Source organism: Staurois parvus, unplaced genomic scaffold, assembly GCF_062004578.1.
Source record: "Staurois parvus isolate SC_StPar_1 unplaced genomic scaffold, SC_StPar_1.0 ptg000198l, whole genome shotgun sequence".
NCBI lineage: Eukaryota > Metazoa > Chordata > Amphibia > Anura > Ranidae > Staurois > Staurois parvus.
Window position 1 is genome coordinate 6,691,445 of NW_028317994.1, and position 18,556 is coordinate 6,710,000.

General features: G+C 42.2%; 1 protein-coding gene across 1 annotated transcript in view; it reads left to right on the forward strand.

The window, feature by feature from the left end:
- The first annotated feature begins 2,934 nt into the window (after positions 1–2,934).
- The window catches only part of TTC39B (tetratricopeptide repeat domain 39B), a 178,910-nt gene continuing 163,288 nt past the window's right edge, over positions 2,935–18,556 (forward strand). The window contains exon 1 of the mRNA XM_089678077.1: positions 2,935–3,111. Within this exon, the coding sequence (XP_089534203.1) occupies positions 3,070–3,111 (42 nt within the window). The 5' untranslated portion in view covers positions 2,935–3,069. The remainder of the gene's footprint in view (positions 3,112–18,556) is intronic.

Consider the following 18,556-nt stretch of genomic DNA (forward strand, 5'->3'; position numbering starts at 1 on the left):
ACAGCTGCCAGACTCATTCACCTTTCCAACCGCTCCGTCTCCGCCACACCCCTCTGCCAATCCCTCCATTGGCTTCCGATTGCGCAACGGATCAAATTCAAAATCCTAACGCTGACGTACAAAGTTGTCCACCATACTGCCCCGAACTACATCACTGACCTAATATCCAAGTACCGCCCAGCACGCACACTCCGCTCCTCACAAGACCTCCTTCTCTCTAGTTCCCTGGTCTCCTCCTCCCATGCCCGCCTCCAGGACTTCTCCAGGGTGTCACCCATCCTCTGGAACTCCCTGCCCCAACCCATCAGATTATTACCTACTCTCCTCTCCTTTAGGCGCACCCTGAAAACCCATCTCTTCAGGGAAGCCTACCCCACCACCCCCTGCTAACTTGCCGACCTCCTCCACTCTTCCTACCACTCCATCCCCCACAGCTATCTCCTCCTGTACCACTATCCCCTCCCTCCTAGATTGTAAGCTCAAAAGAGCAGGGCCCTCAATCCCCTCATGTTTTGCATTGTATTGGTATTGTTCTGTCACATGTTCTGTCCCCCTTTGTAATGTACAGCGCTGAGCGAACCATTGGCGCTTTATAAATACTGTATAATAATAATAATTCTGTATAACAGTTCACTGTCTGCAGTAGTTGATTTATTACGCTGTCAGTGACCAGACCAGGAATCTCCATACACTTAGCAGAGGTCTTCCTCATATTATTTCCTCTTCTGGTCCAGTTCTTAAAGTGTTCTTAAAGTGACACTAAACTCTGGTCTTAAAAAAGTGTGTATTTAGAAATGTACATCACATTGATCTCAGTCTCCTCCAAATTCGTTTTTTTCTTTTTGGCGTTCAGACAGCGCTGCAGAGGCTCCTGACAAGCTGGTGAGGAAGCGCTACGATTACTCCTCACAGCCTGTTTTATTCCCATTGTCGCCGACTATCGTGCCGCAACTGTATGCACTGCACATGGTTGTGGGGCGTTTGCGGATCTTTTCCATTTACTTGAATGTGGAGTGTTTGGTGGCCTTGCCGCCCACATATTACTACATGTGGGGTTCAGTTTGACACGGGTTCAAAGTGTAGCATTGCACTTGCAGTATGCAAACATTCCTGTCCGCTGCCGATTGCAGCTTAACCACTTGTCCTCCAGAGGATTTACCCCCCTGCCTGACCAGGCCATTATTTGGGTTACAGTCAGAGGTGGACTGACCATTTAGGCACTCGGGCACCGCCCGAGGGTCCGGGTTCAGTAGGGGGCCCCATGAGATGTCCCTGGTACCTTTCATAGGCTTTTTTGAGTGTGGGCGAGGGCACAGGGGTCCCATGATTTCCTATTGCCCGGGGGCCCCATGAGTTGTCAGTCCGCCCCGGTTACGGTGCTAAGTTACTTTAACTGACAATTGTGCAGTCATGCAACTCTGCACCCAAATGAAATTTACTTCATTTTTTCCCACAAATAGAGCTTTCTTTCAGTGGTATGTGATAGCCTGTGCATTTTTAATTTTTTGCGCCCAACAATTTTGAGAAAAAAAAACAATATTTTTGACTTTTTGCTATTAAACATGTCCAGTAAAAGAATTTAAAAAAATCTAATTTCCTCATAAATTCATGCCACAATGTATTCTGCTACATGCCTTTGCTAAAAAAAAATCCTAATATGTGTAAATTCATTGGTTTACGTGAAAGTTATAGCATTTACAAATGGCGGTATAGATACTGGGATTTTTTTTTTATTCTTACTAGTAATGGCATTGATCGGCGACTTACAGAAGGACTCGGCAGGCATTCTGATCAAGCATGTTGGAAAATTTGTGAAAAGCGACCGATTTTTGACTCAATGATGGTCAAATTGTACGATCATTTTTCCGAAAAGAATATGCGCATGAGCCGTGACCTGGAAGGAACAGAAGTTTTGCCTGTTATATGGGGTGAACTTTATGACTTGGTCGGCCGATTTTCATTGATGGTACCATCGGTTATATGGGGTAAACAGGGGCGGACTGACAACTCATGGGGCCCCCGGGCAATAGGAGATCATGGGGCCCCTGTGACCTTGCCAAAACTCAAAAAAGCCTATGAAAAAGGTACCAGGGGCATGTCATGGGGCCCCCTACTGACCCTGGGCCCTCGAGCAGTGCCCGAGTTTCCAAATGGTCAGTCCGCCCCTGGGGGTGAACTTTATGACTTGGTCGGCTGATTTTCATTGATGGCACCATCGGTTTACCGAGCGAGCGATGTTTATAATTCTCGGACGAAAAATCGTCAGAATTCGAACCATGTATGGCCTGCATAAGCTCCCGGTCACATCAAAGCTGATTTTGAAATCATTACTTTTGTTACGATTTGCATAGACATCTGTGTCAGACGTCTTGCAAATCGCAACTGAAATCGGCAGGTCACCCAATTTTGAAATCGAGTGACCTGCCGATTTCAGTTGCGAATTGCAAGACGTCTGACACAGATGTCTATGCAAATAGCATCAAAAGTAGCGCATGCACTACTTTAGAAATCGGTGCGGCTCTGACCAAGTCTGACCGCTCTAATAGCGGACAATAGGGTGCGACTTGGCATACGACTTGCAAGTCGCAGGGCATGCAAACTGCATTCGATATGACTGGGGTGTAAGATCGAACATTAGGGAATCTTCTGTGAAAGTGAAACAAGCAGGAGCTGACATATGCCATGAAAATCAGTCAGTCAGTGATTGGGTTGCCATTGAGGTGTTTAGTCGAGGTTTCCTGTGAAGGGAAGGAGCTGTGCTAAGTGCATCCATTTAGAGAGGTCCATATGAGGCACATTTACCTCAGAACACAACTTCACACAAGTGTAACGAGCTATGACAGCAGGCGGCCGTGTGTGAGGAGGAAGGCTGCCTGCCATTGAAATGTTGTATGGGAAGGTGTGTCTGGAGGAGGTACGTGCTCATATTGGGTCCACACAAGAAAGGAGGAGACTGAGGAAACAGGAGCCGGAGCGCTTTCACTGAACGCTCCAGGAGAGTGCCGGGCTACGAGGAGAGCGGACATAACGGGGAAGTGACATTCCACACCCGGGGACACAGGCGGAAACATGGCGCGTGTCAGCAATGGGACGGAGAACGACGCTGACGAGGTACCTAGTATATGAGGAGAGCTCGGGGCGCAGTGTGGGGATAATGGGGAACCCGGCATGGACGAGAGGGCTACACTCGTTCAGATGAGGGGGGCAGGTTTCATGGCGCACGGCGAGGGTTAGTACTAATAATAAAAGCCTGCGGAGACTTCCTCCCTCCTCCCTCTAGTAGATCAGAAGTAAGTGGTGTCAGTGAGCAGTGGAGGCGATAACAGGTGGTTGGGCAGCGTGAGTGAACAGGTAGTAGTGAGTGATGTCACCGGATCGCTATGCACGCTCCAGCATCTTGTCACCTAGAAGCAGAATGCAGTCAGACAGGCTCAGGTTACTGGATACCAATGTATCTACTCTGTACCGTGTCCTAGTGACTGTCTACTTCATATATGTCACCCAGCAGGACGCTGCTAAGGATAGCCATACATGATGCTATTTTCTGTCCTCCATACCAGTGGTGTATTTAGGGTTTGTGCTGCCCTAGGCAACACAAAAAATCGGCGCCCCCTGCAGAGAGAGCCTGACATTGACCAACAACATCCCTGCCTCCCACCCAGGTGAGCCTACCACTGCCCCCCACACACGAGCCACCTTCCCCCATGGTGAACGAGAGACAATCACCTTCACAGCTCTGGACATCCTCGGGAACGAGAGTCGGGCTGTGCATACACTGTTATGAAACTCGTAGCCTCTCTCGGAACCCACCAGGTCACCATGCTGGGTGTGTCCCTTCTTCCGTCCCTTTTACCTAGGGGCAGTGCTGCGCCCCCCCCCTGAAAAATGCCGCCCTAGGCAAATGCCTTGTGGTAAATACACCCCTGCTCCAAACACAGGTTGAAGGCAGAAAAATGGATCAATTTCAGTGTTGCTGGGAGAGTCCTATTATGTTGTGCTGTTAGGGAGCGCAGGCTGGCAGAACACAATGATCACTGCTGGTGGCTATAGCCGTATTGATTGGGCAAGAAAAAAAAAAACAGGCTGGTTGCTCCGAAGTCGATAGATCGACTTCAGGGCAACCAGCCTGCCCATAGATGGATCAGAACTCATCAGGAGATTCCTGTCGAATTTCAAAACATCTATGGCCTGGTTAAGAGGAGATCACTGCTCCTACATAACTGTTATGATCATACATGCTTCACTAAAGGATTTCTTTTTCAACCAATAGGAATAATCAGCCTATAGCCAACAGTCAAATGGATCAGACCAGTCAGATTTATATGCCACACACAGGGAAGTGGATTTCAATCATAAAATACAATATTAAAGCCTCTTTCGTACAAGCAGTACAATCGTGCATACCTGTCCATTTTTTTCTGGCATAGCAGATTGGACCCTCCATTCTCCTTTATGGAAGGACTTGTGTCGTCTACATCCGATCCAGCAAAAACAAACAAAAGGGGGACCCGTTCCCCTCTGTCTGGGCCGATCGAGTTGGAGGGTAGTCGGGTGTATAAAGACAGCCAATCTGTTTACAATCGACTGACCATAAGAGCAGAATGGGCTGTGAACTTGGCCACTCTGCATAAGGCTGTATTCACACTTGTGCGACTTTTCATTTAACTTTGGGGTTTAAAGTCTCATTACAAGCCGCACCCTATGTTTTCCAATGAGTACCATTTATATCTGTGCAACTTTAAAGTAGTTCCTGCACTAGTTTGATCTGACTTTCATGCGACTTGAAGACCATGGACTTCAATGAAAGTCACACCCAAATGATATACATGCGATGTGTGCGACTTTGCAGAGTAAAAACAATCATCCTTGGTCAAAGCCAAAGTTGCATCAAGTCACTCTGTGAAGCCACAATGAAAATAATGCAATTTTCAAGTTGCATAAGTGTGAATGGTGCTTAACGCATCGTACACACTATGAGAATATCAGACAAATTATCGGTAGTTGTTTTTTTTTTTTTTTTTTTTTTTTGCATGCTAGTGTCATATCGAAAATAAATGGGTTACTAAACTTACAAAAATTCTCATAAGACAGAATACAACTTCCGACGTGGTATGATGTATTGTAATGTATTCTTTAGTTTCTGAACATGTGTGGTCTTTTTTTTTTTTCTGGATGAATACTGTACTGATTAAATTAAAGTCATTGGATAATTTAGCAGGAACTGTCGTGATTGGCTCTGGAAAGGTGTGTACTAACGAATAGATTATCAGTCAATCACTTCAAAAGCAGCTGTTCGTATTTGATTTTCTCATTGTGTGTAGTAGGGTTAAAGAGTGAATATGGACCAGTTATCCAGCAGCTCTGCTCTGCTCAGCAGGGGATCAGTGGACAGATCCCCTGCTGAGTAAAACAGATCCAGTCCTTGTGAAATGGGCCTAACCCCTGGTTCACGTATTCGCATTCCTGCGGGCTGCGTTTTGCGTGGGCATGAGAGCTCATTCATTTGAATGGACTCCCGTGCCCTGGGACACGTAGGGAAGAAGTCCCTGCACTTCTGAGAACACAGCCTGCACGGGACCCTTGGTTTCCAGTGCGGTTGCGATTTCCAGTGCGGTGGCGTGCCATTAGAATTAATGGCACCTGCCCACGGGTCCGCATTCTTCTGTGTAGGTGGTGCGACTGCACGGATTTTTGTGAAGATCCGCAGCAGCACCACCCGCAGATATGTGAATCTAATGTAAAACAGAACTAAAGACAGCAATATATATGAGGAAGAAAATAGTGAGCGCTCAAGATTCAAAATGGAGTCAGCAGCATATGCACTAAAAGGGAACCCAAAAGACCTTAGCTAACATATAAAATCAATAAGTACAGCGCTATAAAGTTAGTGATAAAATAAATTAAATGCAAAAATAGTAAATATATGAAATCCCCAGTAAAGACACTAGGCACTATATGTTAAATGCAACTACAGAAGTCAATACACAGAAAAATAAAAGTTCATATGTTGGTGAAAATCAGTCAGAAAATGGTGCTACTTGAAGATCCCGTTGCCCAAGTGATTTCAGATGAATTCTATGTGATAGTAATATGTTCAGCATAGTGCAGGGGATATTGTAAAAAATGCGCACTCACCAGATGCGCATAATGTACAATTAGTAGAATATTTAATGATGGTATGGTCTGCCAGAGGTCCTCTTGAAGGTGGATGAGATGTGCAGTCTGGAAGGAGATTCCCTCCTCTAGGGCTGCCCTGCAGCCATCCTCCAAATGGAATCCTGAAAGTTTTTAGTTCACTTTCTAAAATGGCTGACGGACCTTCGTGAGGCTCCGGCGGCGTGATGTCACGGCGTACGGCTCCTCGACACGTTTCGTGCACACGTTCACAACAGGGGTGTGCCTGTCTGATTTTATAAAGACAGCAATACTTACCTTTGTTCCAATGGTCTGACACCCACAAGGCCCCTAACCAGCACTGTCTTCTTCCAGATGCCAGACTTCAGCCTTCTTGTTCAGCCAATGCAAGATGATGTCACTGTGTGAAAAATGTAAACAGAGCTGCGCATGCACAGCTCTTTTTCAGCTGCTGTCACACTGATGTGTTTTTCTGCCTGTTTACTGTGCTAAAAGCATAGCAAAAATGCACTCCCTTTAAATCCCATTGGACAACTCACACCACTACTCTGTGGCTGCTGTGCGTTTTGAAAAATCCTTCGTGCTGCATCTTTGGTGCAGTTTTCAAGATGGTACTAAAAGTGCCATACCCATTTAAATGAATAGAAAATGCTTCAAAGACACACCTGTGCTGCGATTTTTTTTTTTTTTTTTTTTTTTTTTTTTTTGTGCCTCTTTTGTCACATGTCTAAGTTTCACAGGTGCATGCTGGGTAATTGGCACCCAAAAAACACGGCAAAAACACATGTGTTATTGCTTTCGAGCAGTTTGAAAGCAGACTTCCATTCAGTGAGGATTTTTTTTTTTTATTGCGGAGGAAACTTTAAATGTTTCTTCTGCAATAAAGAGCCTGCCTGTTGGAAAAAGCTAAAAAAAAAAAGTGCGCTTAGTTCCACATTAGGTTATTGATCGCATCTGTTTCCATCATGCAGTCTCATTGACCAAAGCATCTAATTGCTGCCATATGATGGAAAACCATTGGTAATGTTTCACCCTGCCCAATAGACTTGTGGTGGCTATACACATTTCCATAAAGCGACCTCTTGCAATAGGAATAATCAATCTATAGTCGCCAACCTATCCGATTGATGTGCCGCACATGGTAAAGTGCTGTTCAATTAATAGTTGAGATGCACTCGTAACATACAGTTGTAAGCGATTGATTTTTGTTTGGACCATGTAATCTCATAATATGATCAAAACGCAATGGTATTCATGAACAACGTATCTCAGTGTTACTGATCTAAAGGGTCGAACATATTCTGCCTTGTTCAATCAACTCAGTTTGTGCAAATCTGATCAAAGATAAGTCCAAATTGATCAGAAGGAATGGCTGTTCAATTGTTGGAGGGGTCGATTGTTTTAATCAAATCACGCATGCATAGAATAAAAACAATTGAAGCATGTGTGGGAACCTTTAATCAGGGCAAAGTCAATTTAAAAAAATCAAATTGGAAGTTCTGGCTATTTGCTGATTCGATCATGTTTAATGAAAATGCACGTTGATCAGATAAAATCGAAGCATGTATGGCCACCATTAGAACTTGTCTACACCATACGCCATGAAACACATATGCAAGAAAAGTGAATGTATATCAGTTTACACCATTGTGATGCTTGAACATGTATTTAATAATAAGCCCATAACACTGCATGTTTTGTGTTGTTTTGTTTTTTTTTCATACCAGAACATGTGGAAACACCTCGCATGTAAATGCAACTCAGTAAAAAAAAAAAAAAGTTTCCTGTTACTTTCTCTTTGGGTCTCAGTGGCACAGAGGGAACATATAGAGTGGGGAATATGTCAGTGTGGCCAAGGGACACTATCAAAAGTAAATGTAGAGGAGGATTTTTTATTGGAAAAAAAACAGCAAATCCATTGCAGGTAAAGCGGGAAACTAAACTATTGATTTAACAGTTTCAAAAAAACGTTCCGTTCCCAGCATGCTAACTGTCACATTTGCTTGTGTTCTCAACCAAACTATTAAACCATCAAATGGCTGGTGTCATAACTGATCACATGTGGAACACCATGGCAGTTGCAGATCAGAGACCAAGATGGCTGCTTCCTTGGTTGAAAAGAATGGGGGGGGGGGGGGATTAGTTCTGCTTTTAAATTATCTCTTATGAGAGGGAAAAGATTTAAATGTCACTTTGATCTAAATTCTAAAAACACACTGATCTAAATTCTGTCTGCTCCAGCTTTAGTAAATACCCTGATTCAGTTGTGTTAAGTCCATGTGAGTGTGTTGTATTGTATGGCAGTCAGCATCACATGACTCGCCATGCACATTTAGCGCATCATTGGCTTGTCAGGAGGGTGATAATGTGCTGTCTTGGTGTAGAGCAGCTGCTTCCCCTGACTTCTCTGCACAGGGGATTGTAGTGCCTCTCGGGATGATGGCAGTGTATACATATGTTTGGAGATAAAAGGGATCTAATATTAGATGGTTGGGTAGCAGGCTGTCTTCTGCTCATGGTTGTCAGGGTGACGGAAGATGTGATCATCACATACAAATGCATCTCTGCTTGTGTGCCATTTTCGGCATGTGTGCACTGTTACTCTCATTTTCATTTATACATAAATGAAAACCAAGCAGCTGTGAGATTCTAAAACGTTTCTTCATTTTATCAAAGCAGCTAACAAAGCCTCTCTTTTTACAAAAAAAAATTGTATTATTAAATATGAAGATTGTTTATTTGACATGATTAAACCTGATGTTCCTCCCAGGGTTAAGCTGCCTGACATCGTACAGCTATGGCATTTATATTTTCAGGCTCACATCAGCCTAAAGCTAAATGAAAAACACATTATTCTGGATGTATCTAATGCTAACATTTTGCACAGTGCTTTGCAATATAAAGGGAGAAAGTACTGATACAAGACCAGAGGGTTAAGAGGGCCCTGCTCATGAGAGCTAACAATTTAAAGTGTTACTAAACCCACAACAGTAAAATCAGTCTGTATATGCAGTAAAGCATGCTTGTTACACTCACTGTGGAACCTAAGGGGTTAATCCTCCATATTGTGTAAAAAGGATGTTTGATCCTGTCTTCTCTGATCCTCCCCTTCTTCCACGGTCCCCAGTATATCTCCTGATAGAACAGAGCTTTGGGGGGCAAGCTGCACATGCTCAGTTTAGTGTGTATTGCTAGAGGTTTTTTGTTTTCTTGGCAGAGTGCATGTGATCAGCACTGTCCAGACAGAGGTCAGGGGTCTTGCATCTTCCTACAGGAGAATGAAAACTACTAGCTGTAGCCAGTGGTCTGCTGGACACTGAAAGAAATCCTAAGACTGCTGTAACTGCTGATGAGAAAAGGCATTTAGCAGTTTATATTTAATAAAATGATTGTATTTCCATGTTCTGTGTACTGTGGGATACCAGATAGTGAATGCAGGGTCCTAAGCATTAGCGCTACTAATTAATAAATTGAAAAAAAAAAGTGTGTGTGTGTGTGTGTGTGTGTGTGTGTGTGTGTGTGTGTGTGTGTGTATATATATATATATTCTCAAAAATAAGCTGGTTCAACATTGATGCATTATATAATTCATAGTTTGGGTTCATTTAACAGTATTGCCCAAACAGAAACAAAAAACAAGGCAACTACAACCAGTTAAGGGCCAAATTTCAGTACCTTTTGTAAACTATTTGCTTTTTCAGTGAAAACAGGATTGCAAAGCACATGTTGTAATACAAGCTGACGTATGTCAAAAATTGTACATTGAGAAAGTGAAACAAGATAGAAAAGTTTACGGGTGCACAGAGGAGGTGTTTGCAATCATACAAAAGCATGTTGTACCACAACCAGTATGGCAAGGCGTTGGCTGATGATATCAAGCAGAGTTGGCTTATAAGGAGCTGAGTGAGTTGGTGAAATCAGAGGGAGGTAGATAATAAAGTGTGTGTGTGTGTGTGCGCGTGTGTGTATTATGTGTGAATTTATGTACACTCACCGGCCACTTTATTAGGTATACCTGTTAAATTGATTGGTAACACACATTTCTAATCCGCAATCAAATGGCAGCAACTCAATGTATTTGAGTATCTAGATGTGGTGCAGACGACTTGCTGAAGTCCAAACCGAGCATCAGAATGGGGAAGAAAGGGAATTTAAGTGACCTTGAACATGGCATGGTGGTTGGTGCCAGATGGGCTGGTGTGAGTATTTAAAAAAATGCTGATGATCTGGGATTTTCACGCACAACCATCTCTAAGGGTTTACAGAGAACGGTCTGAAAAAGAAAAAATACAGTGAGCGGCAGTTGTATGGACAAAAATGACATGTTGATGTCAGAGTAGAATGGACATTCGATTTCAGCTGCAAGATTCAGCGTCAGAATTGGTGTAAATAAAATGAAAGCATGGATCCATCCTGCCTTGTATCAACAGTTTAGGCTGCTGGTGGTGTATTGGTGTGGGGGATATTTTCTTGGCACTAGCAAGGTGTACCTATTAAAGTGGCCGGTGAGTGTGTGTTGTAACTCTTTATTGCTGCGCATGTAACTGAAGTAAAATCAGAATTTCGCAGCAGACTTTCCCTCAAACACATTTTTAAAGTTGGTATAAAGGCTCAAGGTTTTTTTAACTTAATGCATTCATTCTTTCTCCCCACCCCCTCAAAACTTACCTGAGCCTCAATTCTTACCTGAGCCTCACCGTCCCACAGCTGTAAATCACAGCAAGGGGGCAGGGCCAAACTACGATTCTGTGTGTGAATGGACGCATGCAGCAGCTGGTGCCCCTCAGCAAGCACTTTTTTTGCCCTCCACCTTACTTATATTGTCGCCTAAACAAGAATGTCTCCTTTGCTCCTGGAACCTCTTAGGATATGCATGTCACACATCCCAGGAGGCTTCAACACTGTGGCCCAGAGGACGGAAGACGGGAGGCACATTATTAGGGCTTGGCCCTTTGCACTAAGAAGAGACAGCCAGTTCCCAATGATATTAGAAAGGAAGATGGCACCACAGGACCTGGCATGCAGCAGCAGATCTGCATTTACAGCATAACAATGTTGGACCCGATGGGCATGCAAGTATGGGGGGGGGGGTTTGTCAGCACAACTTAGACAAGGTAAGAGTAGGAATGTTAATATGTTTGAGGGAGGAGGGGGAGAGTGAAGTTCCTCTTTCACCAGTGTTAAAACAGGGGGTCCACTCTCCCCGAGGATCCCAGAGATCTGCACTATATGTTGCCACCGGCCAATGCCCAGAGGACATTATTGTGGCCAGGGTGTTCTACCCTATATACCATCTTGTATTGCATATATTTAACCATGGCTGTACGCCAGAATTACTGTAGTGTTTATTCAGATTAAAATATCTTCATATTTTGGAGTAGATGGATGGTGTTGAATGGTCGGGTGTTTGAGGATATTTTTCTGTTAGAATTATTGATCTCAAAAAGCTTTGAACATGATCCTACATGGTTTGTGGAAACTATATAGTCCGTGTTTTATGTTTCTACAACTTTTGTAATAATAATAAGGAATTTTATAGAGGGGGGAAAAATGTTGTACATGTTTCATCGGTTTGTGGCACCTGAAAGCCCCTTTTCATGGTGTACTTGTATAACAGGGAAAGGGGAGGTCTTACAATGGGCATATTTGTTGCAGTGAAAGCTGTTTTGTGAAGATTTCACTCGCTGTGGGGAGAGATCCTCTCACTTCCTGTTGTCTGCTGGAAAAAGATGTGAAGTGAAATCTCATCACTGGGACACAGACAAAACAAAAAAATTACCTAACAGATTTTAAAGCTAAATTCTGGGGTGAACAAATATTGTCTAAATACATTCATCATGTGTAGTATACGTCCTTGAAGCTTGGTTTGCTTTGTGTATTTTTTTTTTTTTTTTCAGATCTGTTCAGTAATCCAGTGTGAGACTTTTCCTCTGTGCATGAGCTTCTTGTAATAAAGACCAGTCACTCTGTGTTGTGCAGGGTGACTGGTCTTGTTTCCGCCCCCTCCTCTAGTTTTTTGCAGGCAGCTTGTGATGGGTGGAGTTACTGGGCCCCTCTGACAGCTCTGCTCTCTGTACAGGGAATGTACAGCACAATGTTGTCTCTGCTCTGGGTTTGCAAAAACATTTGGTTTACACATTGTGTAAAGATTAACTTTTTATCGGGCATTGTGGATTATTGCGCTTTCTACAGTGCAATTGCCCTTTGCACTAAATTATTGCAGATGTGTGCAATTATTGTCCATCTTGTGTAATAGAGTTTTTTATTGATTTATTGGCTCTGAACTGATCTACATTCATTGGAGCATTTTCTATGTGCCTCATTGATTAAAAACCTTATTGGTATTATGTTTATCCACAAGAAAAATGTATGGAAGTACAAAGTATAATACATCATAAACACCAGGGTATGTGGGTATAATGGATGCTTGTGTTAGTTAATTTTCCCTCACATGCTGTTTTCTTTTAGTAACTATTTACGCTAATTTTTCCATGTTCTGTGTGTGCATTCCATATTAAGCTGGGCATAGACGGATCAGATTTGGCCTATTTAGCAGGCACCGACTGAATTTCCATCTTTGGTGGAAGTCAATCGTTAGATCAGCTTTCATCAAATGTACATGCTGGAAATTTTTTGTTGATCAGCTACTAGTACTAGTCGTCAATAGTGGGAGCTGCTGTCAGAATTCAATGTCCCGTCGGTGGGGGATTCTTCTGTCCATTGTGTGGATGGAGGAATCTGTTTAATTTTTTTTTTTTTTTAGTTCAGCCTGCTGGATGAATGTTAAATAATAATTCTGCCCAGCTTAAACTGGTTGTAAACTTGTTAATATACCCAGCGCCCAGTGAAGTGACTGGCCTCAGGTGATACACAGAGAGGAAACAAATCCTCCTCCATAAGTTGTACCTGTCTATCTGCAGTCTTCTCTTCTCTTTTCTATAACCATTCTAAGTCCAGAAGTTATACAGCTTGTCTGAGCTGTCAGAAACAGGGGGCGAGGAGCTGAAGTTACATTCTGCCCCCCCCCCCCCCAACACAGGAACAGAGCTCAGGCTGTCAATCACAACCCAGTTGCTGGAGGTCCCTCCCTGTCACCATTTTATTTTCTTGGTGTCAGGAACACTTGTCAGAAGTGACTCCTATAGACAATCCAGACAGCAGACATAAATGACACTTCGTGCTCTGGATTGACACATGTACACACTATAGTGGGGTATACTTTGTTCATATTTCATGTCTAAAGATTTACAACAATTTTAAATAGTGCCTGCTGCAAATTACTATTATTGTTAAAACATTATTTGCTAAAGGTTCAGTAGTCTAATGAAAAAAGTAGGCTTCAACGTTCTTAATCATGTGAGAGTGTGAGTTATAGGTGAATTCTTCTGAGCTGAATAATCCACTGATGGTTTGTTACTTCTTGTGACTCAAACAGATTGAGATACTGGCTGTGCCTCTGACATGGATTCTCACTTCTGCTGCATTCTCCACAGCATTTAATCAAAATGTTAACATTCCTATTGTCTTGTGATATTTATTACAGGTATTTTTAAAGTGCTGTCAATGAGTGCAGCCTATTGCATACTGTACTTTGACATCAGTCTTTGCCCTCTAAGGTCCCTGCCTCACATGCATGCATACACATACTAGGGCCAGTTTATACTGGAGCCAGCTAACCTACCAGCATGTCTTTGGAGTGCGGGAAGAATTCAGAGCACCTGGGGAAAAAAAACCCATCACAGGCACCAAGAAAATAGGCAAACGACATGCAGGTAGTGTCGTGGTCCGTATTCAGCATGCTGACCCGAGTACCTCAATGCAGAAGTGGTAACCCCTAAGCCACGGTTTCTGTTTATAATGCATATGATTTTTTTTTTTTATGTTCTCAATATTTGATCAATTTCCCTGTACTCTGTTTAGCGGACATGATTGGATCGGATGTAGGCGGGTGTAAATGAACACATGTCTGTTTACACCCGCTGCTCTATAGAGAGCAATGAAGTGTCCGATCAGGTCTGCTTGAAAATGGATGGGCTGACCCAATCAGTCTGCTCAAGTTAAAAGGGCCTAACTGAACTGCTTATTGGAGGGGTATACTCCGATGAGCACCTATGTATGTTTTCTCAGTCTAATAATGCTTTTTTTTTTTTTTTTTTTTTTTTTTTCTTTCCAAGGTCATTTGTAAGCAGCAGCAGAACTGTTATATTAAATGAACAATAATTGTGTCGTGTGTAGAAAAAATAATAGTATAGAGTGATAAATTGCTGCAATCACCAATAATGTGTGTTCATCACAAATAAATAGCAAGACAAAAAAAAGTGTTGTGCTGCTGAAATGTCAAACATGCGTTGCCAAATTTATAAATATAGGATCATCCAAAGTAATACCACTCTAGCAATAGCATAAATAACAAAGTGTATATAGTCTCTTATGAGTGCAAAGGAAACCGTTCAATATATTCTCTTCCACTTCAACATCAATGATCAAAGTGTCGTCCTGCTGGTGAGTGTACCCACTACCCCGGTGCTGTAAAACTTCTCATTTATTGTGCATCACCACAAATGTGATTCTAGGTGGACCCTCAACTTCATATATTGACTTATAGGTTATAATAGGTCAAACAGCATGTCTCCCCTTCTTTTGGGAGTTTAGCAAAGTCCTCTCACTGGTCCTGATTCTCTCGTTTCCACCACTTATTAGGGGTAGCTGTGTCACTATACTTTCGCTGTATTAACTCTGTAGGTTAAACTCACAGCCACTTACAGTGGGGAAAATAATTATTTGATCCCCTGCAGATTTTATAAGTTTTCTTACTTACAAAGAAATGAAGGATCTATAATTTTTATCATAGGTGTATTTTAAATGATAGAGACTGAAAAATCAACCAAAAATCCAGAGAAAACTCGATACAAATGTTATAAATTGAGTTTCAGCTCAGTGAGTAAAATACGTTTTTGATTCCTTACTAACCAACAATAACTCTGGCTCCCACAGACTGGCTATGTGCTCATGTGGTACACACATTAGTCCTGTCAATTTAAGGTGCTCCTAATGACAAATCATTATGTGTATAAAAGACACCTGTCTGAGACTATAGGTAGGAGGATAGGGGAATAAAAGGGCTATGTGGAGCTTAAACAAGACACTCATGCAGGAAACTGAAATAGAGAAAAGGTTAGGAGATGAAATAGAGCAATTTTTCCTCCTGAATGAGACTGAAGGGGTTTCTATGGCTACTATATGGGAGGCACACAAGGCTTATATCAAGGCTAGTATCAGGGGGATCTTGATAGCGACTGGGACAAAAAAAAAGACTGCAAGAGAAAAATAAAGGAGCTGATGGAGGAGCTATATAGAGTAGAACAGGAACATAAAAAAAGACAGGACATAGAAATACATTCTTAAGAGAGAAGAGGTAAAGGACCTGTTGGAACAGGAGACAAGGAAGATTTTTAATTGGGTCTTTATGGAAAGATACCAGTGGGGGAATAAACCAGGAAAACATCTGATGAAATGATTAAAGGAAAAGAAATCGATGAATTATTTTGAAAAAATAAGACCATAAAGGAGAACTGGTATACTCCACCACTGATATTGCAAAATCATTTCAGAAATGCTATAGTAGGCTGTATGATGTGAACCCAAGAATCGTCAGGCAACAGAGGAAGTAGAGAGGGAAAAGACGGGAATATCTAGTGGCAGCAGACCTGCCAAAAGTATCAGAGGAAAAGTTAATATCACTAGAATGCACAATCTCCCAGGAAGATATAAGTATGGCCCTGAGAAACACAGCTGGAGGAAAGAGGCCAAGACCTGACGGATATATGGTGGGGTATTATAAGAAGTTGAAAGATTTATTGACACCTAAACTGGGTTTATATATGAATGCCCTAGGAGAAGGAACGGGAGTAAGAAAAGAATCTCTACAAGCATATATAAGAATCATTCTTAAGGAAGGGAAGGGTTGTTCATAATGAGCTAGTTACAGACCCATAGCAGTATCAAATACAGATACAAAATTATTTGCGAAAGTATTCGCCACTAGATTAAAGTAGTTGATGCCGGAATGGATATGATGCCGGAATGGATACATTTAGATCAGGTGGGTTTTGTCCCGGGTTAATGTGGGAGAATGGTCTGTATTTATGTGATAATGATTAAAGAGTATTGTTTTAAGTTTTGGAAAGAAAAAATATTCAATAAAAGATAGATATAATAAATTAAAAAAAGACGCCTCTCTACGGAATCTTTCTTGGGCACCACCATGGACAAGACCAAAGAGCTGTCAAAGGACATCACGGACAAGACTGTAGACCTGCACAAGGCTGAAATGGGCTACAAGACCATCAGCAAGAAGCTTGGTGAGAAGGAGGCAACTGTTGCAGCGATTATTTGCAAATGGAAGAATTACAAAATAGTCATCAATTACCCTTGGTCTGGAGCTCCATGCAAGATTTTGCCTCATGGGGTAAAGATGATCATGAGAAAATTGAGGGATCAGCCTAGAACTACACGAGAGAAGCTTGTGAATGATCTCAAGGCAGTTGGGACCACAGTCGCCAAACAAACCGTTGGTAACACAATACTCCGCTATGGATTGAAATCCTGCAGCGCCCACAAGGTCCCCACCCTCAGGAAAGCACACGTACAGGCCCATCTGAAGTTTGCCAATGAACAACTAAAATGATTCAGAGAAGGATTGGGAGAAAATGCTGTGGTCAGATGAGACCAAAATTGAGCTCTTTGGCATTACCTTGACTCGCCGTGTTTGGAGGTAGAAAAATGCTGATTATGACCCTAAGAACACCATCCCTACAGTCAAACATGAAAGTGGAAACATGCTTTGGGTCTGTTTCTCTGCTAAAGCTACAGGTTGATTTTGCCGCATTGAGAGGCCAATGGACGGGGCTATATATTGTAAAATCCTGAAAGAGAACCTTCTTCCCTCGGCCCAAACACTGAATATGGTTCATGGATGGGTCTTCCAGCATGACAATGACCCAAAACATACCGCCAAGGCAAAAAAGCAGTGGCTCAAGAAGAAGTACATTAAGATCATGTAGTGGCATAGCCAGTCTTCAGACTTTAATCCTATAGAAAATTTACAGAGTGAACTGGAACAAAGTGGACCAAAATCCCTCCTGAGATATGTGCAAACCTGGTAACTTCTGTGCTTGCCAACAAAGGTTTCTTCACCAAGTACTAAGCCATGTTTTGCTTTGGGATAAAGTACTTCTTTACTCACTGAACTGCAGCTCCATTTATAACATTTTGGTTGATATTCTGTCTCCTATCATTTCATTTTAAAATACACCTATGATAAAAATTTTAGACCCTTCATTTCTTTGTAAGTGGGCAAACTTACAAAATCTGCAGGGGATCAAATCATTTTTTTCCCCACTGTACAGTGAAAGCCACAATAATATGTATAAAACCACAATTCCTTTTATTAAAATAAGACATTTCATATAGAAGTATTCGCATGGTAAGAACAATAGGCTCCGGATCGCAAACACTCAGCATTCTGGGGCATTTCCAGTATCCCGGCTGTGACGTCACCTGGCTCCTCCCCAAGCTTGGCACGTATCCATATACAGTTAGGTCCATATATTTGGACACAGGCACAATTTTTTATTTTTTTTCAGGTATTTACCAAAACATATTCAACCTATAGTTTTATATAATGGATATGAGCTGAAAGTGCACAACTCTCAGGTTTAATTTGAGGGCATGTACATGCAAATCGGTGGAAGGGTTTAGGATTACGGCTCTTAACAGTAGCCATCCCCCCTTTTTCAAGGGACCAAAAGTAAATGGACAATTGAATCAAAAGCTGTTTCATGGCAAGGTGCAGGTTACTTTTTTTTGTGAAACAGGTTTAAAAAACAACTAAACAAATCCATCAGAGAGATAGTGGCAACATTGGGAGAGGCCAAATTAACAGTTTGGTACATTCTGAGAAAAGAAGGCACTGGTGAGCTCAGGACATTCACAGAAGCCAACAGTGGTAGATGATATCAGGATCCTCTCTATGGTAAAGAAAAACCCATTCACAAGGTATCATTGTCAGTCTACAATCAAAAGATGACTTCACGAGAGCAAATACAGAGGGTTCACCAAGGTGCAAACCATTCATAAGCCTGAATAATAAAGAAGCCAGATTAGACTTTGCCGAAATACATCTAAAAGAACCAGACCAGTTCTGGAAAAGCATTCTTTGGACAGATGAATCCAAGCTTAATCTGTACCAGAATGACGGGAAGAAAAAAGTGTGGAGAAGGCTTGGAACAGCTCATGATCGAAAGCACACAACGTCCACTGTAAAACATGGTGGAGGCATGGACATACATGGCTTCCAGTGGCACTAGGTCATTGGTGTTTACTGATTATGTGACAGAAGCAGCCGCATGAATTTTTCAGT